Source organism: Anguilla anguilla, chromosome 13 (genome assembly GCF_013347855.1).
Source record: "Anguilla anguilla isolate fAngAng1 chromosome 13, fAngAng1.pri, whole genome shotgun sequence".
Classification (NCBI taxonomy): Eukaryota; Metazoa; Chordata; class Actinopteri; order Anguilliformes; family Anguillidae; genus Anguilla; species Anguilla anguilla.
In genome coordinates, this window is record NC_049213.1 from 3,938,531 (window position 1) to 3,964,197 (window position 25,667).

At 52.9% G+C, this 25,667-nt stretch overlaps 1 protein-coding gene across 1 annotated transcript; it reads left to right on the top strand.

Moving 5' to 3' along the window:
- The first annotated feature begins 329 nt into the window (after window positions 1-329).
- On the top strand, window positions 330-25,647 carry mbd6 (methyl-CpG binding domain protein 6). Its single transcript, XM_035388508.1, has 12 exons — window positions 330-792; window positions 6,112-6,296; window positions 6,860-6,996; window positions 7,974-8,076; window positions 10,048-10,219; window positions 10,484-11,535; window positions 18,417-18,585; window positions 20,177-20,337; window positions 21,298-21,954; window positions 22,091-22,143; window positions 22,395-22,461; window positions 25,071-25,647. Exons 3-12 carry the CDS (start codon window positions 6,884-6,886, stop codon window positions 25,128-25,130), a joined length of 2,607 nt encoding a protein of 868 aa, XP_035244399.1. The 5' UTR covers window positions 330-792; window positions 6,112-6,296; window positions 6,860-6,883; the 3' UTR covers window positions 25,131-25,647.
- Window positions 25,648-25,667: the final 20 nt, after the last annotated feature.

Here is a 25,667-nt window from a genome sequence, read left to right on the forward strand (position 1 = left end):
ATAAAATCCCTCTGATGTCGCTATGCTTTCGCTCGACAAGAACTTGTCTCGTGAGTGAGGTGTGTCCGGCCTCCACATTATGCTTAGGGTGGAAACTGTCCTTATGAAATGTAACAATTCGCAGATATTTACTCGAATCCCGGTACAATTTCTGTGAATGAAACTGGTAGAAAATAGTCAGTCAACTGCTTCATTTTTCGGATAAAGTGCAATTATGCGCGCCTACATAGACTACAAGCTCATGCTCCTATGTACAGCATCGTTTTCCTTTTTTCAAACACCCCCTTTCATCGAGCTGGTGCATTATGGGTATGGAATTCCCAGGGCTGTCCCTCCGCAAGTGCGCATGCTCGGGAGGAAACTCCATGATTTTTTTTGGCACGGAATCTAAAGGAAAAAATAGGAACTTGGAAACGGGGATTAGCTAAAAGGTGCATCGGAGGGTCCAAATCCAAACAGAACATAGACCTGCGCGGCCGAATCGAGTCCAGGGCGACGGGCAGGGGGTTTAACGAAACGATCGGACCTCCTGTGGTCGACTGGGACCTTCTCGAATTTAAAGTCATTTGCGACAATGCAACGGTCGCAATAAAACCCTGCGTTATTGCTCTTTGTTTTTTAACGGGACGGGCAGACGGGCTAGCTAAAGAGGGAAAGGGACGTGGAAAAAACGCCTAACAACAACGACAACAGCAGCAACAACAAAAGTCTGTCAACTAGCTTGCGAGCGAGCCAAGTCTTCCTCCGTTTGCAGTAACTAGAGAGAAGAAGCAGGAAACTTCGTAAACAGAGGTATGTTGCAGCCCCTAGTTAGCCAGCTAGCGTTAGCTAGCGTGTGCAGCTCAACTGGCAGGCTAGCTCGCTAGCTCCCTGCGTTTTTACACGTTTCGATATCGGCGTTGGCTACTTGTGGTTGGCACAGGACAATGTGACCTGTCTCCCCGAGTTGGCGGAGGAATGGTGGATTTGTTTACACTTGGAGTGAGTCACGGTTTGTGGGAGAAGTGGCAGGCTGGTGCGCTGTTTAGCTAGCTTGCAAAGTGGCTAACTGGCTAGCTGTCCGTCTCAAATTCGCAGCTGCTCGCCGGCTTGTTCTCAAACCAGTGATTCTGAGCTGGCATCGACCGAGCACAACACGCTGCTGGCGATATGTCTATCAGTCTAATTCCTCGCTAGCCACTAGCTTAGTAGGCATTTGTCTATGCAGTTTCAGAAGTATCCATTGCATAATTTATATTTATTTTCATCACAATCAGCGGGTAAATGGAGTTGTCTAACTGTGGATTTTCAGTTTTGCTAGTTGTTGCAACTTTGAATGAGAACGGCACCACAGTTCAACATTGCATAGAATTGGACACCTCTAAAGCAAAATTGCGTTCTACTTAAACAAGGTGAGTGCTCATACAGATAGTCCATCTTTTTGCCTACCCATATATTTATGCTCTTAACTGAAATGACAAGAACGTGAGCAGCTGCAGCAGAAGGTCTGGGTCTTAACCCAGAGTTCCTTGTTCTTTCCAGATTGGATGGGCGCACATTTAGTTACAGCCCATTGACACAACGATATAGTTATTTTGATGTGTTCTATGTCTTCTAAAGTGTGCAGAACCTTGTCATACTCGACTTTGACAATTTAGCATCTCAAGTGCACTTCAGTGTGTAAATCTGTGTTGTTACAAAGGTGTGCTAAAAGCAGTCTCACCGGAAGAATGTATCAATTCCTGGATGTGTTTTTAGTTGTGTAGTCTGTCTCGGATGCGCATGATTGATATTTATTATGGTAACCCTGACAGATTTGGGTTATACTTGTCAGCAAATTGCACGAAATGGATGCAGTCTCTTTTTTTCCCTCAAAATTCTGGAGTGGATTAATTCTCGGGGGCTCGTAGTGATAGAAGTAACTGCTTTATTTCTTTCACCTGTCGAACATTTACGTCTCACCTTCAAGCTGTTCCAGTTTACCCCGAGAATGTTGGCATGTTCAGTTGAGCCAGCCCCCTTTCTTCATCTCGCTGTCTGTTTCTCTCTCTCCTGTGCTTTCATTTTTGGGCTGTCCCGCTGTTTCTCAGTGCCTGCGGACCGTGCCTGTGTGTTCCTCCCCCTCTCTCGGCTTCGGTGGGACGTCTTCGTATTTTCACCTTTCTTTGGTGCTTTCAAACTTTTCGCTGTTTGCCGTTATTGTGTGCTGTTACTCCCTCTGAGGCTCTGAACTTTCTCTGGCTTTTTTTGTTGCTTATCAGCGGAACTTCCACACCGATAGGCGATTTTCACTGGGTTAAAAACGCACACGTTTGTGTTTCCCTGACACCCAAACGGTCATTACCAACACGCTGTTTATGTTGTGTTCTCACTTGGTCGCTCAATTCGGTTCATATCCAATCACTTCCTAGCTCTTATCTAGCCGGGGGTGAAAATGAAGGATGTGATTTCCTGTTTTCTCCTGATTAATTTGGACTTTCAATCCGTACATTGCTGGAGCCGGTGCTGTTTGGCTTCACTGCTGACTTCCTCTCCTTTTGACAGCTGTCAGAAGCTCTTGATGTGTGTGCTTGTGACATACCCAGGTCAGCCTCGGGTTGAGTCCAAGGGCCCACGACCGAGCTTCGTTTCTGAAGCTCACTTTCGAAGAGACGTTTCTCGCTTGCGTCATTGCCGATGCCTCCAGTGTAGGTGTTACAGCCACCCACTCAGTGGTAACAATATGGTCAAAATACAAAGCCAATCATTTTTTTCCCCACAAGAACCTGAAGTTGGAATAGGTGTTTTCTCTTTTGGTCTAATGTCTCCCCATGTGCCACAATTGTGTCGTTCAGACTATATTTCTATATTTTGGGGACAGTTTAGGGACAATTTGCTTCACTGCGTGGTGGGGATTGGGGGGGATCTCATGCATTTAGTAATGGCCTTAGCGTTCTGACCAGTCCTCTTCCTCTCATCTGTGTGAAGTTGGCTGATGCACATACTCTACCATCGCACACATTACATGTCATATCGCTAGTCATTCGTGTTTTTGGCATGTTCTGCTTACAAGTGTAACTGACCCTCTACAAAACCTTCTCTCCAGTTATTCTGGAGAGTCGTTTTTGCTGTTTGCTTTACTTTCTTGACAAACTAGTTACCAGCAAGCAAATATAGTCTACCCATCGTGACCTAACATCCCTAGTGCTATATTAGTTTGTCCAATGTGCTAATGGAGCTGGCAACTGCACCTACCAAACCATTTGGGTAGTTCGCTAACGTTAGCTGGCAAATATAAAACCCGATAAACGTGGTTAATGGCTTGTCAGTTGTGTACTTTTTGTAAACTTCGATCTGTCTATAATTGAGACGTACAGGGATGGGAAATGAGTGTGTCAGGGTGTCTGCAGTGTAGCTGGGTGTTGTGAAGTTTTGCGGTTTTGCAGTGTAGCTGGGTGTTTGTGAAGCTTTGTGATGAATCTGGGTGGGTGGGTGTGTTGCAGTGTAGCTGGGTGTTTGTGAAGTTTTGCGTTTTTGCAGTGTAGCTGGGTGTTCGTGAGGCTTTGTGAGGAATCAAGGTGGGTGGGTGGGTTGCAGTGTAGCTGGGTGTTTGTGAAGCGTTGTGGTGAATCGGGGTGGGTGGGTGGGTTGCAGTGTAGTTGGGTGTTTGTGAAGTTTTGCAGTGTAGTTGGGTGTTTGTGAAGTTTTGCGGTGTAGTTGGGTGTTTGAAGTTTTGTGATGAATCAGGGTGGGTGGATGTGTTGCAGTGTAGCTGGGTGTTTGTGAGGCTCTGTGATGAATCGGGGTGGGTGGGTGTGTTGCAGTGTAGCTGGGTGTTTGTGAGGCTCTGTGATGAATCGGGGTGGGTGCAGTGTAGCAGATCCTTGGTGAAGGTTTGTGATGAATCGGGTGGGTGGGTGTGTTGCAGTGTAGCTGGGTGTTTGTGAGGCTCTGTGATGAATCGGGGTGGGTGGGTGTGTTGCAGTGTAACTGGGTGTTTGTGAAGTTTTGCGTGTTTGCAGTGTAGCTGGGTGTTTGTGAGGCTCTGTGATGAATCGGGGTGGGTGGGTGTGTTGCAGTGTAGCTGGGTGTTTGTGAGGCTCTGTGATGAATCGGGGTGGGTGGGTGTGTTGCAGTGTAACTGGGTGTTTGTGAAGTTTTGCGTGTTTGCAGTGTAGCTGGGTGTTTGTGAGGCTCTGTGATGAATCGGGGTGGGTGGGTGTGTTGCAGTGTAGCTGGGTGTTTGTGAAGTTTTGCGTTTTTGCAGTGTAGCTGGGTGTTTGTGAAGTTTTGCGTTTTTGCAGTGTAGCTGGGTGTTTGTGAGGCTCTGTGATGAATCGGGGTGGGTGTGTGAGTTGCAGTGTAGCTGGGTGTTTGTGAGGCTCTGTGATGAATCGGGGTGGGTGGGTGTGTTGCAGTGTAGCAGATCCTTGGTGAAGGTTTGCGGTGGGGAGACGCTCTGTGCCTGGCCTTGCCACCGTAACCGTCCCATCGCAGGTGAAGTTTGGTCTGAAAGCGGTGTGGGTTAGCCGGGCGTTCTGAGGTGGTGTGCTGCTCTCAGCACCTGCACTTTGATGTGTTTTCTGCTGGTTTACTTTCAGTTTCTTTTCACGTGTGGGAAAGGGGGGGGGGGGGGGGGGGGGGGGGGGGGTGTCCTGTCTCTCTCTCTCTGTCACATGCGTGGGAAAGGGGGGGTCCTGTCTCTCTCTCTCTCTGTCACATGCGTGGGAAAGTGGGGGTCCTGTCTCTCTCTCTCTCTCTCTGTCACATGCGTGGGAAAGGGGGGGGGTCCTGTCTCTCACGCGCGTGGGAAAGAGAGAGGGAGAGATCCTCTCGGATCTCGAGACAGGAAGTGCGGTGACCGACTTCACGCCTCCCGGTGTCTCTCCTTCCTGTGCGGTGTTCACGCCGGCAGGCGGGGCCCGTCTGAGAGCGCTCTCCGGTCCTCTCCGGAAGCCGCTGAGCGGCGCCGGCCCGCTCCCTCCCTGCGTGTGGCTCTGTAGGGAAGCCCGCTCTCTCAGAAGAGCGGCCCGCTCCCTGCCTGCGTGTGGCTCTGTAGGGAAGCCGGCTCTCTCAGGAGCGGCCCGCTCCCTGCCTGCGTGTGGCTCTGTAGGGAAGCCGGCTCTCTCAGGAGCGGCCAGCTCCCTGCCTGCGTGTGGCTCTGTAGGGAAGCCGGCTCTCTCAGACGAGCGGCCCGCTCCCTGCCTGCGTGTGGCTCTGTAGGGAAGCCCGCTCTCTCAGAAGGGCGGCCCGCTCCCTGCCTGCGTGTGGCTCTGTAGGGAAGCCGGCTCTCTCAGGAGCGGCCCGCTCCCTGCCTGCGTGTGGCTCTGTAGGGAAGCCCACTCTCTCACAGGAGCGGCCCGCTCCCTCCCTGCGTGTGGCTCTGTAGGGAAGCCGGCTCTCTCAGACGAGCGGCCCGCTCCCCGGCCTCGGGTTCGGAGTCTGCGTTTAAACGACTTCCTCCTGGCGCCAGCGTGTTTCACACGTCCATCTGTGAAAATGTGCACGCTGGCCAGACGTTTTTCAGAAACTGTTTTATGAATCGTGTATGAATGAGATGTGTTGTGCATGCACGTGAGCAGAAGATGCTTTCTGAAGAACTACAGCGCTGCTAATGGCTGATCACTGGGAGGGGCGCAGAACCAAATGCCAACACTGACCGCAACAATTTCTGACAATATTTTGATGCTTTGGAATAGTGTGTGTTTGTGTGTGTGTGTGTATGTGAGAGAGAGAGAGAGAGAGAGAAAGAGAGTGTTTGTGTTTGTGTGTGAGAGACAGAATGTGTGTGTGTGTACACAGCTGCATTTGCCCATGGGTAGCTGTGTTGTACTACCTGCCGTAATTAAAACCTAGCAGATGCGGTAGCTGTGTTCTGGTGTGTTCTGTTGTGTTATTTTGTGTTCTGGTGTGTTCTGATGTGTTCTGTTGTGTTATTTTGTGTTCTGGTGTGTTCTGGTGTGTTCTGTTGTGTTATTTTGTGTTCTGGTGCGTTCTTGTGTGTTCTGATGTCTTCTGTTGGTTCTGTTTTGTTCTGATGGGTTCCAATGTGTTCTGGTGGTCACGTTGTATGTACATGTGTGGAGCAGCCCCATGATGCTCGCTGCTTCAGGTTCACTCACGTTTCGCCTTTCTCCCCGTTCACCCCCCCAGAATCAGGCAGGGGTGTCCCCCGGGCCCCACGCAGAGCAGGACGGTCCGACAGCGGGAGAACGGAGACCGCCCCTCCCCCCCGCCCCCCCAGCCCAGTCCCGCCGCGCCCTTCCGTGTGGAAAGCATGTGTTCTGGTGGGCGGGTTCCGTGGATGACGCTGGCCAGGGCTTTGTGAAGATGAAAAGGTGAGGGCAGGTTCCACCTGCAGTGCGCTCTGTTCACATCTGCAGCCGATTGCATTACAGCCCTCTAGCAGAGCCTCTTATCCAGAGCCGCTCGCACACCATTGGGCATTGTGACGCAGTGTCCATTCACACGGCTGGATATGTACCGAGGCGATTCAGGTTATGTGCCATCGCTCAAGGGTGCCCCAGCCTAACAGTCCTACCCGTGAATCAAACCTGCAACCTTCAGGTTACAAGCCTTCACCGTTATACCACATTGCTGCATTATGATGCGTTGGTCGACTACCCAGAATGCTTGCGCCACGTACGTAAGGAACAGCTTTGCTTTGTCCTCTCGCGTTCGGGGGTCACTTCCCCTCCGATTCCATCGATTCAGGAAAACGAACCGAAATTTGGTTCCGGAAATTTAACAAAAAAAATGGGCGTGAGATTCTGTGATTTTTGTTTTTAAGGTGAGCGAATTGAGTCTCGGGTTAATTTTCCTGAATCGGCCAAAACCGAAATGTGTCGTGCCCTGCCCCCCTGACCTCTGTCCTGTCTCCGGGCGTGGCGCGGCGCGGAAGGTTCTGGAAGCCTGAGCCCAGAGAATGACGGGAGGCAGCGAGAGGGGTGCCGGAGACGGAGATGGCACCGACGCGTCGGCGCAGGTTCCCATTGGCTGGCGGCGGACCGTGGACAACGGGGCGGTGGCCTACATCAGGTGAGCGGACCTCCCCCCCGATTTCTCACGCTAACCTAAGAACGACAAAACGCTCCTCGTCACGAGTCCGTTTTTTTTTCCCGCCGGTTCGGCTGCATGTACGCCAGACAAATGTTTTATTCGAAACCCTCCGCGGGATTCGGATCGTAAAGTCTTCGGCCGACAAGACGGTGTGTTCGCTGTGGCCCTCCCAGTCCCGAGATTAAACATGTCAGATCTTCCGGAGGGCAGAGTTGAAGACGAGACCAATCTGCTCGGCCGGCCTGTAGCCGGTTGTTATGGAAACGTTTCAGTTGTTAACTGTCGTTTTGATGAGGCCTGTGCTTCTTCACTCTGTAGCCTTGTGGGACTTTTCACGGTCACTGCCCATTGTCATCTCATCGGCTGTTGAAGTTTGGATCTGAACTGGGTTATAGTACTGAGGACAGAAGTTTTTAAAAGGAAAATCTACTCTTTACCAGTACTAAGAACAGAATTATTCCATACGATTTCCACCCCGTAGTACTGTGCTTTGTAGCGAACTCTCCGAGATCCGTGGCAGTGTTTTCAAATATATTTTTTGACCGAAGTCTGGCCTTCACATCACTGTGTAATTTTACTGTCATCCAGCAGGGTAGATCAGACGAAAGCAGACTCAGTTCTCAGTTGTTGTGACAAGCCTGGGGAGTCATAGTGGGTAGGGGGTGCGAGGGATTGCTCAGCCAATCAGCTGTAGGGGGGCCATTTGACAGCTGAAAAGACTTCTTTTTGTGAGAATTTTCCCAGGATTCTGTGGGTGTAAACTGTGAACACCTTGCTCATTACTTTTTTTACTAAAGCTTTAGTAACTGACTATCTGTATATCATCTTCTCCCTCTGGCTGCTGTTCTCCTCCTCCACCTTTCTTTTGTTTTCTCTCTTGCACTCATTTTCTCTCTCCCCCTCTCTCTTTTCCCTCCCTCCCTCCCACTCCCTCACCCTCTCCCTCTCTCTCACAGTCCCAGTGGTACCATCTTGTCTTCAGTGGAGGAGGTGGGATCGTATCTGTTGACAGACGGCACGTGTAAGTGTGGGCTGGAGTGTCCACTAGTAGTGCACAAGGTGAGAGGCCCCGCCCGGACCTGCCCCGCCCCACCAAAATGTATTTTTAGAACAACCTTTACCAAATATTTCAAGAATTCATTTATATTGCCCTGGGTGTGTTTTTCCACTGAAAAACATTAGTGAATCGCTTTATAAGGAAATATATTTAATAATCATATGGAAAACTGTAAATGAGATTCAATTCCTTTTAAATTATACTGGTTAATAAATTAAATGATAAATGTAATGTTAAAATTTTAATTTAATCATCCTTTTAGGCCTAAAAAAAAAATGGAACAACCAAGCGGCTGGTTTATTTTTTGTGTTTTTCTTGTAATAGCCATACTGTACTTAAAGGTGCAGTTTTTAGGTTTGGGGGAAGCGAGTGAGAGAGATAGATTTAGAAAAAACTTCGGTCAAATAGACATTACTAAATGCGTGTGGACCTGAAGTGTGCGATGTAACCTAGCTAGCCAGCTAGCTACAAATAAGCTACAACATTACACCTAACATGCAGCTTAGCTATAGCAGGACTAAATACATCAGCTAACTTGCTAACATTTTCTTGCTACGTTGGCTAAACAGTTTGTGGCGATAACAAATTCCAGCAGAAATAGAACCAGCAGGATAATGGCCTGTCCATCAGAAGTACTGAAAGCAGCGTTGCTTTTGAAGTCGATCTAGTCCTTGAGCTCTTTCTGAAAAGCCGAACCTGTGTTTACTGGAGTCTTGTCTCTCGCTTGGTTCACTTCTGTCTTAGTTATACTCTTTTCTTCAGTAGTCTTTCATTTCTTGGTTTAAAAAAAAAAAACCGGTATACGCCATTGTAGTCAAAGGCAGAACTGGTTGTTTTGGCAGGTTTTTCTCTGCCATTCTTTGTTTTTGTTTAAGTAACTCGCAGTAGCAGTGTCTCTGCTCTGGACCGCGCTGTGAACGTGCAACATGATTGACGGGAAAAGAGCTGTCCTGATTGGCCTCCTTTCTTTAGAGCTTATAATGTATTAATATCTGTCGGGATCCGAATGAAATTTACCCAGATGTGAACAAAAAAAAAAAAAAACGTACATACTGCGCCTTTCATGAAACTCCCATTTTTCAATTTTTATTTTAAGTGTGTTTTGAACAGACCCAACCTGTCACACGCTCTAAATTAACCAGGCTAAAACTAAAGCATAATATAAAGCCATCGCTTGTCTATATACAATAATACAGTTAGTCAGAAAGACGTAAAGGTAGCGATTGTCACCGACACTAATGTTGTGTGATAGCAAAGCTTCCTGTGACGTATTTGGAGAATTCCAAACAAGGACGTTGTGTCTGGTTTGTGTCGAACGAATGCTGGGTAGTGTGATTTGGTAAATGTTACAAACGCTTCATCTTAAATTCTACTGGCTGAATTTCACCAAATTCCACATATTTTGTTCTTTCCTTTGAGACTGTTAGCTAACTTTAGCTAGCAAATATTCACGCCAAACATAAGCTAACAGAAAAGGGTGGATATGTTTGCAAACGCTCTTGATTGTTTGCCTTGTTGGACGCACGTCTGGTTGACAGCGAAAGACACAAGTAAACCAGAGGTGGGCTTCGGTGACTTCAACTTCTGTGGAAAAACTGTTAAAAACTTCTGCTTTGTTGGTAAAATGGGTCTCCAAACAGTTGTTTTCTTGGGAATCCTGGGATACGTAGAAACTCAACACTTCATTGTCACATTCGTACAAAATACTCACTGACAGGTGTCACCTGTAGTCATGTACATGTAAAAAAAAAAAAAAGAAACATTTACAATTGCACATATACAACCATACGGCCATATGTGATATGTCTGAAATATCTTCTGGTATTGTTTGAATTGTTTAATTGTGGGTGATTATGTGCTGCTGCTCTATCCGTGTGCTAATGAATAAAGGGGTACAGTCAAATGTGGGTGCTCCTTGACCTCCAACCTGTGGCCCCCTCCCTAATTTCTCCCCCCCCCCCCCCCCCCCTCAGGTGTTTAATTTTGACCCGGGGGCAGTGCTGGTCCAGAGGAGCCAGCCGCCGGGCAAGGCCGAGGAGGACATGACCAAGCTCTGCAACCACCGGCGGAAAGTGGTCGCCATGGCAGCGCTCTGCCGGAGCATGCAGGCCTCCTCCCAGCTGCCCCTCGCCGCCCACGGCACAGGTACCCGCCGCCCCCCCGCCGGGCCGCCGCCGCTGAGCCCATACCGCCGCTGCTGAGCCCATACCGCCGCTGCTGTGGGGCTCGACCGTTTAGATCACTTTTCATGTTGACTGTGAGAGAGTATGAGAGTAACTTATTAGAGTTAACCTGCCACTGTAGTGTAATATAGGGTAATAAGCATAGTGTAACTTCTCTCTCCCTCTATCTCTCTTTCCCTCTGTCTCCCTCCTCTCCTTCTCTCTCTCTCTCTCTCTCTCTCTGCAGGGGGCCCGTTCTGCTCTGTGGAGAGCAGGGACCTCAGGGTGGGGCCCCTGGGTGCCTGGGAGGAAGGAGGCTGGTACCCCCCCCGCCCCCGGCCCTCCTCGCAGCCAAAACTGAGCCCCAGCCCCACCCCGCCCCACCCCCATCTTTCTTTCCCCTTCAACGGCTCTCTGCCCCTGTCTCGCCCCAACCCCAACTCTAGCTCCCGCTTGTCTCCCAGGAAGCCGCCTCCCCCTTCCCCCTGCCGCTCGCCCTTCTCCTGCTACGGGCCGCCCCAGAGGTACCCCCGCCCGCCCACCCCCCAAAACCTGCTGCAGAACCCCCGGCCGCCCCGCACCCCGGAGCCCCCTGCCCCCCTGCGGCTGGGGCTCCACCCCCTCGCCTGCTCGCTGGACGCCTCCCTCTCCTCCCCGCCCTCCTCCTCATCCCCCGGGGCGCTGGGCTTGGGCCGGGCGGGGCTCAGCCACCCACAGGTCGGCTCCCCGCCCCCTTTCTCCAGTAGCCCCTCCCCCTCCGGGAGCCAGGACTGCCCCTCCCCACGCCAGCGCTCCCGCCACTCTTCGGCCTCCTCCTCCTCGCTCTCCGAGCAGGGGGTGGGCGTGGCCTTAGCTGCTTACCCCCTCGGGGGCCCCTCCCACTCCCCGAAGCCCCTCCCTCCCGCCAGCCCCAGAGGTCGGCTGGAAGGCATGCTGCAGCAGTACAAGGACTCGGGGAGCACCCCCCCGCACCCCCAGCCCGCCGCGGTGCAGAGCAACCAAAGCAACTTCCAGCTGCCCCAGAGCCCCCTGGCACCGCCGCCGCCGCCGCCAGCCTTCCCCCCCGACAGGAAGAGCGCCCCGGCTAACGCTAACGCTAGCGCCGGCTTTCTGGGGCAGCTCCTGAGCCAGCAGAAGCAGCAGCACGCCTCCTCCTTCCCCGCCAGCAGCCTCCTGTCTGCGGCCGCCAAGGCGCAGCTGGCCAGCCAGAAGAGCCAGAACCAGAACCAGAACCCGAGCCCGAGTGGTGGCGCTAATGCTAACGCGCCGGGCGGCGCTAACGAGGCTCAGCAGTCCAAGGTATTGATCAGCACTTTGCACAGTAGCGCTAGGACCCCTCCCACGACTCACGCCCTCCTGATCCCCCACTCCTCCCCCTCGCCCTCCTCCTCGCCCTCCTCCTCCTCCTCCTCCCCGCGTGCACAGCGCCCCCTGCTGGACAAGGCCGCCCAGCGCAAGCGTCAGCGCCGGTCCCCCACGGTGCTGAGCATGCTGAAGGAGTCGCAGCTCCACAGCCTGAGAGCGGCCGCCCCGGAGCCTTCCTCCTCCTCCTCTACCTCGCTTCTGCTGCATCCCCACCCGGAGAACCATCTCCAGCCGAGCCCCGCCCCCGGCCCGCCCCCCAAGCAGCCGGCCGACGCCCAGGACAGCAGGAGGGCCCCTGCCCCGCCCCTCTCCGCCCTCCTTCACCTGCTGAGCATTCAGAGCACCCAGGCCTCCGCCTCTGCTCAGGCCGGCCCCGCCTCCTGCTCCGCCCCCAGCCCTGCCTCTTCCTCGCCGGGCCCCTCCGTGACCCTGCCCGCTCATTACCAAGCCTCGCCCACCTCGCTGACCGCCCCCCAGCTGCCCCAAAGCTTTTCCGCCGCCCCGGAGCACCCCGCCCGCCTGGCCTCCCCGCAGGCCTTCCCTCCTGTGGGCGTGGCCGAGGAGATGACGGACGGCGGGCCCAAGATGGGCCAGAACCTCGGCCCCGGCCCCGCCCTTGCTGTGGGCCCGTCGCCCGGGTCCCAGGACGTCGGCGCTCAGATTCTCAGCCTGCTGGGGCAGCTGCCCTCCAGCCCGCTGGAGGAGAGGGGCCCCGAAGAGTCCAGCGGGGCCCCCATTGCAGGCCACACCACCTCCGCAGGTGAGCGAATCCCTCGCCCCGCGCACACCGCTGCCCTCTCACTGCTACACCAAAATGCTGCTGCTCTCTCGCTGCTACACCCAAACGCTGTTGCTCTCTGCTACACCCAAACGCTGTTGCTCTCTCACTGCTACACCCAAACGCTGCTGCTCTCTGCTACACCCAAACACCACTGCTCTCTCGCTGCTACAGCCAAACACCCTGCTCTCTTGCTGCTACACTCAAACACTGCTGCTCTCTTGCTGCTACACCCAAACGCTGCTCTCTCGCTGCTACACCCAAACGCTGTTGCTCTCTGCTACACCCAAACGCTGTTGCTCTCTCACTGCTACACCCAAACGCTGCTGCTCTCTGCTACACCGAAACACCACTGCTCTCTCGCTGCTACAGCCAAACACCCTGCTCTCTTGCTGCTACACTCAAACACTGCTGCTCTCTTGCTGCTACACCCAAACACCGCTGCTCTCTCTCTGCTAGACCCAAACGCTGCTGCTCTCTGCTACACCCAAACGCTGCTGCTCTCTCGCTGCTACACCCAAACACTGCTGCTCTCTCACTGCGACACCAAAACACCGCTGCTCTCTCGCTGCTGCACCCAAACGCTGCTGCTCTCTCACTGCTACACCCAAACACTGCTGCTCTCTGCTACACCCAAACACCGCTGCTCTCTTGCTGCTACACCCAAACACTGCTGCTCTCTTGCTGCTACACCCAAACGCTGCTGCTCTCTCACTGCTACACCCAAACGCTGCTGCTCTCTGCTACACCCAAACACCCTGCTCTCTTGCTGCTACACCCAAACGCTGCTGCTCTCTCACTGCTACACCCAAACGCTGCTGCTCTCTCGCTGCTACACCCAAACGCTGCTGCTCTCTTGCTGCTACACCCAAACACCGCTGCTCTCTCGCTGCTACACCCAAACACCGCTGCTCTCTTGCTGCTACACCCAAACGCTGCTGCTCTCTCACTGCTACACCCAAACACCGCTGCTCTCTTGCTGCTACACCCAAATGCTGCTGCTCTCTCACTGCTACACCCAAACACTGCTGATCTCTTGCTGCTACACCCAAACGCTGTTCCCAGCATCTGGGAGCAGAGAGAAATGTTTAAAATGCATCACTCACTGCTACTGGTTAAGCCCACCCAATGGGAGCTAAAGCATAGGTTGATGGCTGCATAATGTTGCAAGCTATCTAGAGTGCACATCGCTTTCTAGGCAAACTGAAGCAAAACATTTGCATCTTGAACCCAGCCCATTTCTAACTTCATACGCTTCCACTAAATTAGACTGAGGCTCGAACCCGAGTTCCCACCTGTCCCAGGGAGTGCAGGGTTTGGCTGGGAACATGAGTGAACATGGGTATTTAACGTGTTAAAGGGGCTGAGACCTGCTCATGAAGCGCAGAAGGCTGTCCAGTGCAGTGCGTGTGAAATGCTGATAGCATTACCCACGGGAGTCTGATAAAATGGCCACAGGAAACGGACAACGATCATGGACAACGACATTGGCAGCCATTTTGAAACCCTATGCATTTTTTACGACTCTGAGAACTGGGCTGGCGTGACGAGCTGTCAGGCATCAGGAGGTCGTTGTGTCCACGCGGCCGGACTCCCGGCGTGCGGTTCGGCGTTTGGCCGGGCTTCCGTTTCCAAGCGGTCTGAGACGGCGCTCTGCCGTGCTGCTCCGCCGATGCCGTTGAGCGGAGACCAGACTGAGGTCTCGTCAGAAAAGGCCCTGACTGAACTCGTCCGCCAGCGCTCCTCTTAACGAGGAGCCTGTCCAGGCCCAGGAGACGGTGTGACATCACCACTGAACCCTCCGCGCGTTAAAAAAAAGCCTGACGGCACGGTGACTCATCGTACAGGAGCTCTGTGCCGGTGTCACGCGTGTGGAGAATCCTGATGTTTTGTGGAATGACGTTCATGTGTATGCTTTCATTTTTTGACTTTGGATTGGCAGGTCGCTGTGACTGTTTCCAGTAGTTTTGAAGTGACGTGGTCATCAGTAGCCAGTAATTGGACTGGCAGTGTTACCTGATGTCGATATCTCGGTTTTTACATGATGGTGCAAACTGAAACTTGGTTTCCACATTCATGGAGTAAACATTTCTAGGATATTTTGACTGGCTGTCTTCGTTGTCAAGCAGAGAGCACGACTGTAGAACACACCCAGGCGCTGTCGGTTAGTTCTGGAGAACAGAACGAGATGAAGGCAGGGCGGTTTCTTAGAAAAACACGTTTCTGTTCTTCACTTTCGCAACGGGCTCCTTCGCTGTTTTTTCTTGTGGTTTTTGCTCACCTTGTAAAAATCCCACACAGGCGACATTTTGGCTTAGTTTACAGTGTCAGCGGCACATCAGACCTGTCGTCTGGTGCGCATACAGTTTGGAGCGTTATCACCGTGGCTGCATGTAGAGAACTACATGTACATGTGAAAAGAGCATCATCAGGCGCCGTGAAGATAAAAGCAAGCATAAACCAGCATAGAAACAGAGAACAGTCGCCGTGTCATAATTTGCAAAGGTTTTGCGCCCACAAAACTGAATACTCAATTCTGATTGGTTGGGACATGTGTATTATCTTTCCGCATTCATCTGTCTATGAAGTAGCCTAGTGCCTGCCAAAGTTCAATGATTGTTCTAAACTAACGTACATCAGGCTGATTCCATTAATACAATGGAAATTTTTTAGACCGAGCAAGCCAACCGTTACAGTCATACCTGCGAGGGTTGGCTTGATGTCCCTGAATGACTGTATTGGACAGTAGCCAGTCTAGTTACAGCTCGACTACTTTTATAGTTAAGCTTCTGTTTTGAATATAATTCAGTAGTTGGGTAGCTAGCTGTGCTGTGAGACCATTTTGGAATATTTTGAAATGCATATTTTGATTACAATTATGCTTTTTTCTGTTGTTTAAGTGGGATAATGACCAAGCGGCTGGGCGTTATGTCCGATGCGAAGGTAGTTAATTTGCCTCAGGCGATTTCCCTCTGTGCGGGTCGTTCAATCTGCGTAATGCTCAGCCCCTCAGGCATTATCCTGTTTATAAAACGGCTCACCAGCAAAAAGCATCAGTGCAATCAAACCATGCATTTCAAAATATATATATTTGCTGTATTCAGACTCTATTCATGTAAGATTAGAAAATGTCCTCTGTTTTAATGCTTTTCTTCTTTTCCTACATACGGTGATTTAGTGTGGCCAACACAAAGTGGTAAACAACACATTGATAGTTCATTTCCAGCTGTGATTGGTTGATACCGATGAGTTCATTTCCAGCTGTGATTGGTTGATACCAATACGTTCATTTCCAGCTGTGATTGGTTGATTCCGATAAGTTCATTTCCAGCAGTGATTGGTTGATATTGATAAGTTCATTTCCAGCTGTGATTGGTTGATACCAATACATTCATTTCCAGCTGTGATTGGTTGATACCAATACGTTCATTTCCAGCTGTGATTGGTTGATTCCGATAAGTTCATGTCCAGCAGTGATTGGTTGATACTGATAAGTTCATTTCCAGCTGTGATTGGTTGATACCAATACGTTCATTTCCAGCTGTGATTGGTTGATTCCGATAAGTTCATTTCCAGCAGTGATTGGTTGATACCGATAAGTTCATTTCCAGCTGTGATTGGTTGATACCGATAAGTTCATTTCCAGCTGTGATTGGTTGATACCGGTGTGACCCCTGGTCTGTTCTTTCATTCAGATTTGATCTCACAGTGTTCATGCTCTTCATACCCTGGTTATTATATGATTAAATGATCTCATGATTCTTACATTTTCTACGGCGTGTTTTTCCTTTCTCCTGCTTCATCTCATTTGGCCATTTCTGTCCTCTTAAGTTTGCTGTAATATCTGTCGATTCAGCACTTTTAAAGTCATACAGCACGAGAGAACATACAGCATGAGAGAGAACATACAGCACGGGGAACATACAGCATGAGAGAGAACATACAGCATGAGAGAACATACAGCATGAGAGAACATACAGCACACCCTCCATTTATGAGCAGTTGCAGCCTATCCAAGCTATTCATTGATGACACAGTATTATTTATTTTGTCATGTTATTTGTAAGTGACGGTTTGTGTGTGGAGTGATACTGCTTACGTGATACGGGTGATACGGCTGTTTGATTGGTTGGATTTACACTCGCTGCAGAACGCGGTCTCAGCCAATCAGCATCCTGGATTTGAAACATTTTGAAAACATTTTATGAAGTGTGTGCTCCTGGGCCTTGATGCTGCAGTTCTGCTGGACGCGCGCAGACTTTTGGAATTCACTGCATGTTGCTGTGTGAGGGAAAGGGCTGGAGAATCGATTAGTAACGCCTCTCGGTTAAACGCACGCTCTCCCCCTCCACCTCGCAGGCACCCTCGTGACGCTGGAGTCCCGGGAGCCCCCGGAGACGCGGTTGCCAGGCGCCTGCAGCCCTGGCGCCGGCCTGGCCCCGCCCCCGTCGCCGGGGGACACGCCCAGCTCGCTGCAGCTGGCCGAATCCTTCCCGTTCATGAGCCAGGAGCAGCTGCTGCAGCTGCTGTCCACCCACTCCGGCCTGCCCTCCCTGCTGGCCCCGCCCTTCCTGGGCTCCCTGCCCATCGGCCTGTGGATGGGGGGCGGGCAGAGCCAGGCCCCGCCCCAGACCCCGCCCCCGGCTCCGCCCCCGCAGGCCGGGCTGCTGAACCACGCCTCCCAGCTGAACATCCTGCCCGGCATGCTGGGTGCTCAGGGAGACCTGCCCGTCAGCCTCCTGGGGCTCCTGAACGCCCCGCCCCCCGGCCCCGGCCCCGCCCCGGAGCTGGGGGAGAAGCCGGGGGCCCTGCAGGCGCTGCTCACCGCCTCCCTCCTGCTGGGCCAGCAGCAGGCCGCCCTGCTGCCGCTGGCGGGGCTGGGCCAGCCGCTGGACCTCCTCCTGCAGCAGCAGCCCTTCCCCGGCCCCCTGCCGGAGGGCGTGGCCCTGGAGAAGGCCCCCGCGGGGCTGGGGGGGCCGGCCGACTCGGGCCCCGGGCTCCTGGAGGCCCTGCAGTCGCTCCTGCTCCCCCCGCCCCCCGCCTTCCTGTCCCTAAGCCCCGCCCTGCTCGCCGCCACTCTCGGCCTCCCCGACACGCCCGCTTCCCAGCAGCCCCTAACCCCCCATCCCCCGCCAGCCCCTACTCAGGTAGGCCGCCTGCCGCCCGCACCCCCGCACCCCCCTCCGTGCCTAACCCCGCTGTCCCGCCGTTTAAAGGGGAACTCCACCCAAAAATCAGCATCGTTTACATCGCCTCTTACCCTGATTACACCTGCGCATGTGTCATAACCAAACCTCTCATCAGTACAAGGCAGCTGAAAGCCATGATGTCATAGGAATGTGACTCCTCCCCTTCTTAACACTGAAGTAAATGGAGGTGTCGCTTGAATTGGAGAATACTGTGTACTGGTGAAAAATCTGTTGAATTTCTGCGGTCAGTTATTTTAGTTTAGTCTGAACTCCAGCCAACCTTCCAGAGTCCATTCTCTCCAATAGGGCGCAGGGGAGGCGCTATACATGTGTGACATCATCGTTTGGGGGTGGGGCACTGGACATTTAATATAGGCTAAAGTATTGTGACACATACATAAGATGGATGCCTTACTCCTTAAGGCAAATGTGTCCATCATTACTCCTTATCACATGATTTTTGGCTGCAGTTCCCGTTTAACATCAACCACTTAATTTCAGAGAGACAGATTACATTCTTGCATACAGTCCATTTGTTTAGTGTATGTGTGAGATATATATATATATTCTTACGTAAAGTAAAGGGAGAGAAAGGGGGCTGAGGGAGAGGGAGGCAGGGTGGAAGAGAGGGAGTGGGATGGAGGGTGGGAGAGAGAGAGAGCAGAAGGGAGAGGGAGCAAAAGGGAGAGAGAGGGAAGGAGAGGGAGCAAGAGAAGGAGGGAGGGAGAGACAAAATCAAGCGAGAGGGGAGGGAGAGAGAAAGAAAGTGAGAGAGAGAGAAGGAGGGAGAGAGATTTGATGGCGTGAAGGTGGTGAGAGTGACGGATCTGAACCCGTATCCCCCGCAGGTGACCCTCTCCAGTCCCGCTCTGGGCTCTACCTCTGTGTCCTGCGCCTCTCTGATCCCCAGCCCCGCCCCCGACGTGGCCGACGCCCTGACCACCTTGTCAGGCCAGGGCAAAGCCAACGCCCTGCCCCCCCACCTCTTACCCCCCCTGCTGGGCCCTGGGGTTCTAGGTGAGTAAGACCTTCGTCCTGCTCACAACAGGGGTCTGAGAGTTCTGCAGAGGGCACAGTGCCTGCAGGTTTAACTCCAGTCCTGGAGGGCCGCAGTGTCTGCAGGTTTAACTCCAGTCCTGGAGGGCCAGTGCCTGCAGGTTTAACTCCAGTCCTGGAGGGGGCGCTGTGCCTGCAGGTTTAACTCCAGTCCTGGAGGGGGCACTGTGCCTGCAGGTTTAACTCCAGTCCTGGAGGACCACAGTGTCTGCAGGTTTAACTCCAGTCCTGGAGGGCCGCAGTGTCTGCAGGTTTAACTCCAGTCCTGGAGGGGGCGCTCCTTCTGCAGGTTTAACTCCAGTCCTGGAGGGGGCACTGTGCCTGCAGGTGTAACTCCAGTCCTGGAGGGCCGTAGCGTCTGCAGGTTTAACTCCAGTCCTGGAGGGGGCACTGTGCCTGCAGGTTTAACTCCAGTCCTGGAGGACCACAGTGTCTGCAGGTTGAACTCCAGTCCTGGAGGGCCGCAGTGTCTGCAGGTTTAACTCCAGGCCTGGAGGGCCGCAGTGTCTGCAGGTTTAACTCCAGTCCTGGAGGGCCGCAGTGTCTGCAGGTTTAACTCCAGTCCTGGAGGGCCGCAGTGTCTGCAGGTTTAACTCCAGTCCTGGAGGGGGCGCTGTGCCTGCAGGTTTAACTCCAGTCCTGGAGTGCCGCAGTGTCTGCAGGTTTAACTCCAGTCCTGGAGGGCCGCAGTGTGTGCAGGTTTAACTCCAGTCCTGGAGGGCCGCAGTGTGTGCAGGTTTAACTCCAGTCCTGGAGGGGGCGCTGTGTGTGCAGGTTTGACTAGGTTCTGCTAGGTTCACCTCAGAATCAGCAGCCAGTCCAAACCCAGGCAGCCAAGTGAGGAGAGTTACTGTAATAAAACTGCCCTGTTTGATCAGTTCAGATCTGAGTAACCAAACCCATTAACATGGGCTTACTGCCCAATGCCAGTGCTGCAGGGCCCTTCTATAAGCCAATCAGGGGAATGAAGCTACTAAGAGCTGAAGAGCCCCACAGGGTCCCTGACTCACACACACAGACACATACACTCACACTCTCACACACACACAGACACATACACTCACACTCTCACACACACACAGACACACACTCACAGTCTCTCTCTCACACACACACACACAGTATCATTTTCTTTATTTCACTGGAGGATTAAAACCTCTTTCACAAATGATCAGGGACAGGAGCGGAGCAGTTAATGGGGCAGAAAATCCAAATGTGTAGCACCAGGAAAAACACGAGAATATCGAGCAGCAGGCCAGACTGCGGAGACCGAGGTGTTCCGGTTCAGTCACTTCAGGAAATGAGCTGCAGTTGCCTTGATTAACGGGGTAAAAAAAACCCACTGAATATTTTCGGTTCATGAATTGAATTTCAGTTAATTTCCCGAATTGAATTAACTTAAGTGGCACTTCCTCAGTCCTGGTACAGTTAAACTGCGGGTAAAACCTGCTGTGAGAACTAACCTGATGGAGCGTTGTTTGTAGTTTAGCTCTGAATTGCGGAAGCCTGGTCTTGCGTGCACCTGTGAAGTGAAGCTCGCCCTGTTTCACAGGAGACCTGGCGGCGCTGGGCAACATGGGCGGCCTCCACGGCATGATGGGGGCCGGACCTCTGCTGCTGCCCCCTATGCAAGCCCCCGGGCTGGGCATGCCTCTACTCCAGGCCCAGGCTGCGGGCCTAAACCCTCTGGCCTGCCTGCTGAACAACCTGCAGGTACGCTTCCGTCCGTCCGTCCGTCTGTCTGTCCGTCCGTTTGTCCGCTCGGTCACCAGCAGCCACGCGGTGATCCGTCTCAGGCTTCCAGACGAACCGGCCTCTGAACCAGGGGCGAGACCCGAATAATGACTTACAAATACTTTTAATCAGTTTGCACGTGCAGGCGCATAACAAGGTCGTGCATTTTAAACCACATTTTCGCCTTGTGTAACGTCGTCCTTGTACCATTACGTCTTTGTTTTTTAAAAAATAAACTTTTGTGTTATGCTTTGTCACAGTACTGGGGGGTGAAATATAACGTAGCGCAGTGATTAGGGAACCGGGTATGGAACTGAAGAGGTTGCGGGGTTGATTCTCAGGTGGCTTTGTCCCCGTGAGCGCGAGGACTAAATTGCTCCAGTTATTAAAATATCCGGCCGTCTGAATGAAGTGTTTGTAAAAAAAAATGAAATTAAAACCTGAACGTTGCTCTGAGAAAATGCCTGCTGAGCACATTAATGGGCGTGCAAGAGTGAAGTTACTGAGCTACTGCACACTGAGTAGCCTTAAGCACACTGTAAGTACACCGTTAGATACGATGTGAAGGCTGTGTATGTACACGTTATTACATCGCACTTACAGCTGTGAAATCTGTTTCATGGGTGCATTTCGAATGCTCTCTCTGACTGCAGCGGCGTGATCATGTGACCGCAGGTACAAACGTGTGTAAGGGACACCTCAGTACTCCATTCCATGTGTCCCCACACCGTCGTGCTGTAGTGAAGTCAGGTCCTGAAGTCCATTGCTTTCTGTTGATGCGTGCAGTGTGACGGCGTGTGTGTGTACATTACTGTCACACTGTACCTGCTGTGAGGTCATACAGGTGTGGGAGGGGTTACTTGCTCTGACGTGGGTGGAGTTATTCAAATTCATTTGTGATGTCATTGGATGATTTGAGTCCATTGCTCTCCTCTGTAGTTGAACATGGGCCCCGCCCTCTCCATGGGTGGGGAGAAGCCAATAGGAATGCAGGAAGTGACCAGCCCCGCCCCTCAGGACAACATTTCAGCCAATCAGCTGGCGCCGGAGCCCGTGCCGAACCCCAGCCACGCCTTAGGGCCCCAGCCGCAGCGTGAGGGGGCCCCCGGGGGCCTCCTGGACCCCTACAGCTCCTTCATGGACACCATCTACACCTCCTTCCTCCAGGTCAGCGGGCGGTCCCCCGAGGGGGCGGAGCCTACCCCAGCCCCGCCCCCCTCCTTCCCCGGGGAGCCGCCCCAGAACAGTGCCCCGCCCTCCCTCAGCCCCCGCCGGGCCTGCTCCCTGCGGAACCCCGACCTGTCCCGCCTCGGCATGGAGGCGGCCCAGTCCCCCGCCCGGGGCACCCCCAAACTGAGCGAGGACAGCTCCTCCACGCCCCCGCCCCTGAGCCAGCGCAGCGAGCCCCCGGCCCCGCCCGCTTTCCCCGAGGAGGCCAAGACGGACTGCGGCTCCGCCCACCCCTACAGCAACGGGCTGCCGTCCGAGGGGGAGGGGCAGGGGCAGGGGGAGGGGCCACAGGGCTACCACGGGCCCCCGGAGGGAGTCAACGGCACAGAGAACCACATGGGGCCCCAGGACACGCAGGGAGAGAGGGTGAGTGTGTGTGAGTGCGTGTGTGCGTGCATGCGAGCGAGTGTGTGTGTGTTTGTGCACGTGCGCGCATGTGTATGAGTGTGTATGTTATGTCGTAGTGTCCTGTCTGACCCCCCCCACCCCCCCTGTCTTTCAGGGACCCACCGTCAGACCTGGGGGAGCCAGGAGGGGCAGGAAGAGAAAGCAAGTGTAAGTCACATGACCTGCCCTGACCAATCAGGTGCACCGTTACTGATAACTGATCATATCCGTACATTTGTGGTATAGGAGTGGTGTAAAATGTGAAGACCTTTTAGGATAAAGACCCTGAGGCTTGTAGGGTGGAGGTGTGGATCTGATTGGATGTTGTAGGTCCAGTCATTTCATAGGTAACAGTGCCAGCGCCTCTTTCTCCTGTGACCACACTGGTGTCCTTGAGAGTGATCCTGTGTGTGTATTAGGTTGCCAAGGGAACCAGATGTCTCCAGGGAGATGGATACAGGTGTTTCAGAGGAGCCCATGGCCACGGTGAGATCCCCAACCTCCACCTAACCCCCACCAACCTACACCCAACCCCCACCAACCTCCACCAAACCTCCATCAATGTACACCTAACCTACACCCAACCCCCCAGCCTACACCCAACCCCCACCAACCTCCACCCAACCTCCATCAATGTACACCTAACCTACACCCAACCCCCACCAACCTACACCCAACCTCCTTCAATGTACACCTAACCTACACCCAACCCCCCAGCCTACACCCAACCCCCACCTAACCTACACCCAACCCCCCAGCCTACACCCAACCCCCACCAACCTCCACCCAACCTCCATCAATGTACACCTAACCTACACCCAACCCCCCAGCCTACACCCAACCCCCACCAACCTCCACCCAACCTCCATCAATGTACACCTAACCTACACCCAACCCCCACCAACCTACACCCAACCTCCTTCAATGTACACCTAACCTACACCCAACCCCCCAGCCTACACCCAACCCCCACCTAACCTACACCCAACCCCCCAGCCTACACCCAACCCCCACCAACCTCCACCCAACCTCCATCAATGTACACCTAACCTACACCCAACCCCCCAGCCTACACCCAACCCCCACCAACCTACACCCAACCTCCATCAATGTACACCTAACCTACACCCAACCCCCACCAACCTACACCCAACCTCCTTCAATGTACACCTAACCTACACCCAACCCCCACAACCTACACCCAACCTACACACAACCCCCGCCAAACTGTACCTAACCTACACCCAACACTCGTCCCACCCCCAAACTACACCCAACACTCATCCCACCCCCAAACTACACCCAACACTCGTCCCACTCCCAACCAACCCAAACCCCCAACTCACTCTCCATGCGGGAACAGTCACTGTCTGTTAAAGCGACATGCATTTACCTAAATATTTAAATCTGGGTTCTGAACCTCACGTCCTGGAGAGTGTTTGCATTTTCTTTCGTTCGGCAGTCAGGTGAGAGAACCTCTCGCTTATACAAATCGCTGAAAACCAGCAGACGCTGCAGCCCTCCAGGATTTGAGTTAGAAATCCTGATTTAAAGCGAGGCATTATTTTACCTGTTCAAACTCTGCTTGGAGTCGTACCAGAGCATGCTTTAATTTCAGGAAGAGAAACATCAGGAAAATGATTTCTGATGGCCCCGAATTGTGCAGATTATTTCTGACTATATTGAGAAATATTTTGAACGCATTAAAAGGTGATTAGATTGTAAGAGTTTCTTTCCCAAGAGGTCCTGTCGTCGTGGTAATGATAACTTTATAACGTAACCCTGACGACGCGAGGAGAGTCTGCAGTGCCACACAGGGACTCCTTACGGAAGACTGAAAAGTGTGCGGCGTTGCCACGGCAGTGCGATGTGGTGCCAACGTGCCGACGCTCTCTACCCAACACTGTCAGCCTGAAGTCTCTCTACCCAACACTGTCAGCCTGAAGTGTCTCTACCCAGCGCTGTCAGGCTGAAGTCTCTCTACCCAGCGCTGTCAGACTGAAGTCTCTCTACCCAACACTGTCAGGCTGAAGTCTCTCTACCTAGCACTGTCAGCCTGAAGTCTCTCTACCCAACACTGTCAGGCTGAAGTCTCTCTACCAAACACTGTCAGGCTGAAGTCTCTCTACCCAGCGCTGTCAGGCTGAAGTCTCTTTACCCAGCACTGTCAGCCTGAAGTCTCTCTACCCAGCGCTGTCAGGCTGAAGTCTCTCTACCCAGCACTGTCAGCCTGAAGTCTCTCTACCCAGCGCTGTTAGCCTGAAGTCTCTCTACCCAGCGCTGTCAGCCTGAAGTCTCTCTACCCAGCGCTGTTAGCCTGAAGTCTCTCTACCCAGCGCTGTCAGCCTGAAGTCTCTCTACCCAGCACTGTCAGCCTGAAGTCTGTCTACCCAGCACTGTCAGCCTGAAGTCTCTCTACCCAGCACTGTCAGCCTGAAGTCTGTCTACCCAGCACTGTCAGACTGAAGTCTCTCTACCCAGCGCTGTCAGACTGAAGTCTCTCTGCTGTTTCTCTCAAACTGAAGTCTCTGCTGTTTCTCTCAGACTGAAGTCTCTGCTGTTTCTCTCAGACTGAAGTCTCTCTGCTGTTTCTCTCAGACTGAGGTCCTTCTGCTCTTTCTCTCAGTCTTGGGGCCCTTACCCCGCCAGCCAGCCGCTCAGCTCCTCACACGTTAGCGCCCAGAGCAGAGCGGGCTACGGCTGTTCTGTTAGGGGACCGAAACGCTGCACTGTGGGAAGAGACAGAGTGCCGATGTGCTTACCCTGGGAGGTTTTCTGAATCCTTCCCGCTGTGTTCGGCTCCTAATCTGCAAGGCTAGGGCTTCGGCCCGTTTAATAGAGTTTATTCAGGAAATGAACTGAAATTAAATGCATTCATCAAAAAAAAGAACATCATGGGTATTTTCCAATTTGCAATAAAATCTTTGTTCCCTGAATTAACTGCTTTGAAGATGTATTGACCTCCAACCCGGTATAACGTGTTAGTCATATTGTAGTGAATACTGTTGAATTACTGTTTTAATCCTAGTGGGTTTACATATCACTAATGATCTTGTGTGTGCGTGTGTGTGTCTGTGTGTGTGTATATATTTCAGATGGTTCTACAGAAGCCGGAGAGATCGGTGAAAAGCAAGAGGAGGAGGGTGTTCAGATAGCGGCCATCTTTGAACCCTGTCGACGCCAGCGCTACGGCAGCCCTTCCCACAGTCCCTCCCCTCTCCATTCATTACGAATCTGAGCCCCAGAGGGTCACTGAGCCCTGGACACTCTCTAGATGTTCCCGTGACAACCCGCCGTCCGCAGCGCCGCGCTTCTCATCCCCAGGGGCATTTACCCGGCCCTCCAGTAACCCTGGACCTTCTCAGCGTTAGAATATCGCCAATGTGTGCATTAGACTTGAATTCAAAGAAAGCATTAGTGCGTTTTGTGTGTGCGCGAGTGCGTGTGCTTGTGTGCCTGTGTGTTTTCAGGTTTAGGTCCCCCCACGCTGTGCCCTGTGTGAGCTGTGTGGTTTACTGAGGCTGGCTGCAGTCCAATCCGACAAGCAGGAGCGTCCATCGCGCCGGCTGTTCCTTCCTAATGGGGATTTGCTGCCACCTACTGGCCAACCGCATAACGACACATAAATAAATATTCACGAGTTAGCAGGAAATGGGGGTGTACAGGGAGGGAGGGTCTGGCTTGGGGGGTGG

Excerpts from the sequence above, each read along its gene's own strand:
- mbd6 (XM_035388508.1), top strand. The coding sequence starts at position 6,884 with ATGACGGGAGGCAGCGAGAGGGGTGCCGGAGACGGAGATGGCACCGAC. Across the intron at positions 11,536-18,416 it reads ACGAGGCTCAGCAGTCCAAG|GTGACCCTCTCCAGTCCCGC; the intron begins GTATTGATCAGC and ends TATCCCCCGCAG. Across the intron at positions 20,338-21,297 it reads GCCTGCTGAACAACCTGCAG|TTGAACATGGGCCCCGCCCT; the intron begins GTACGCTTCCGT and ends TCTCCTCTGTAG.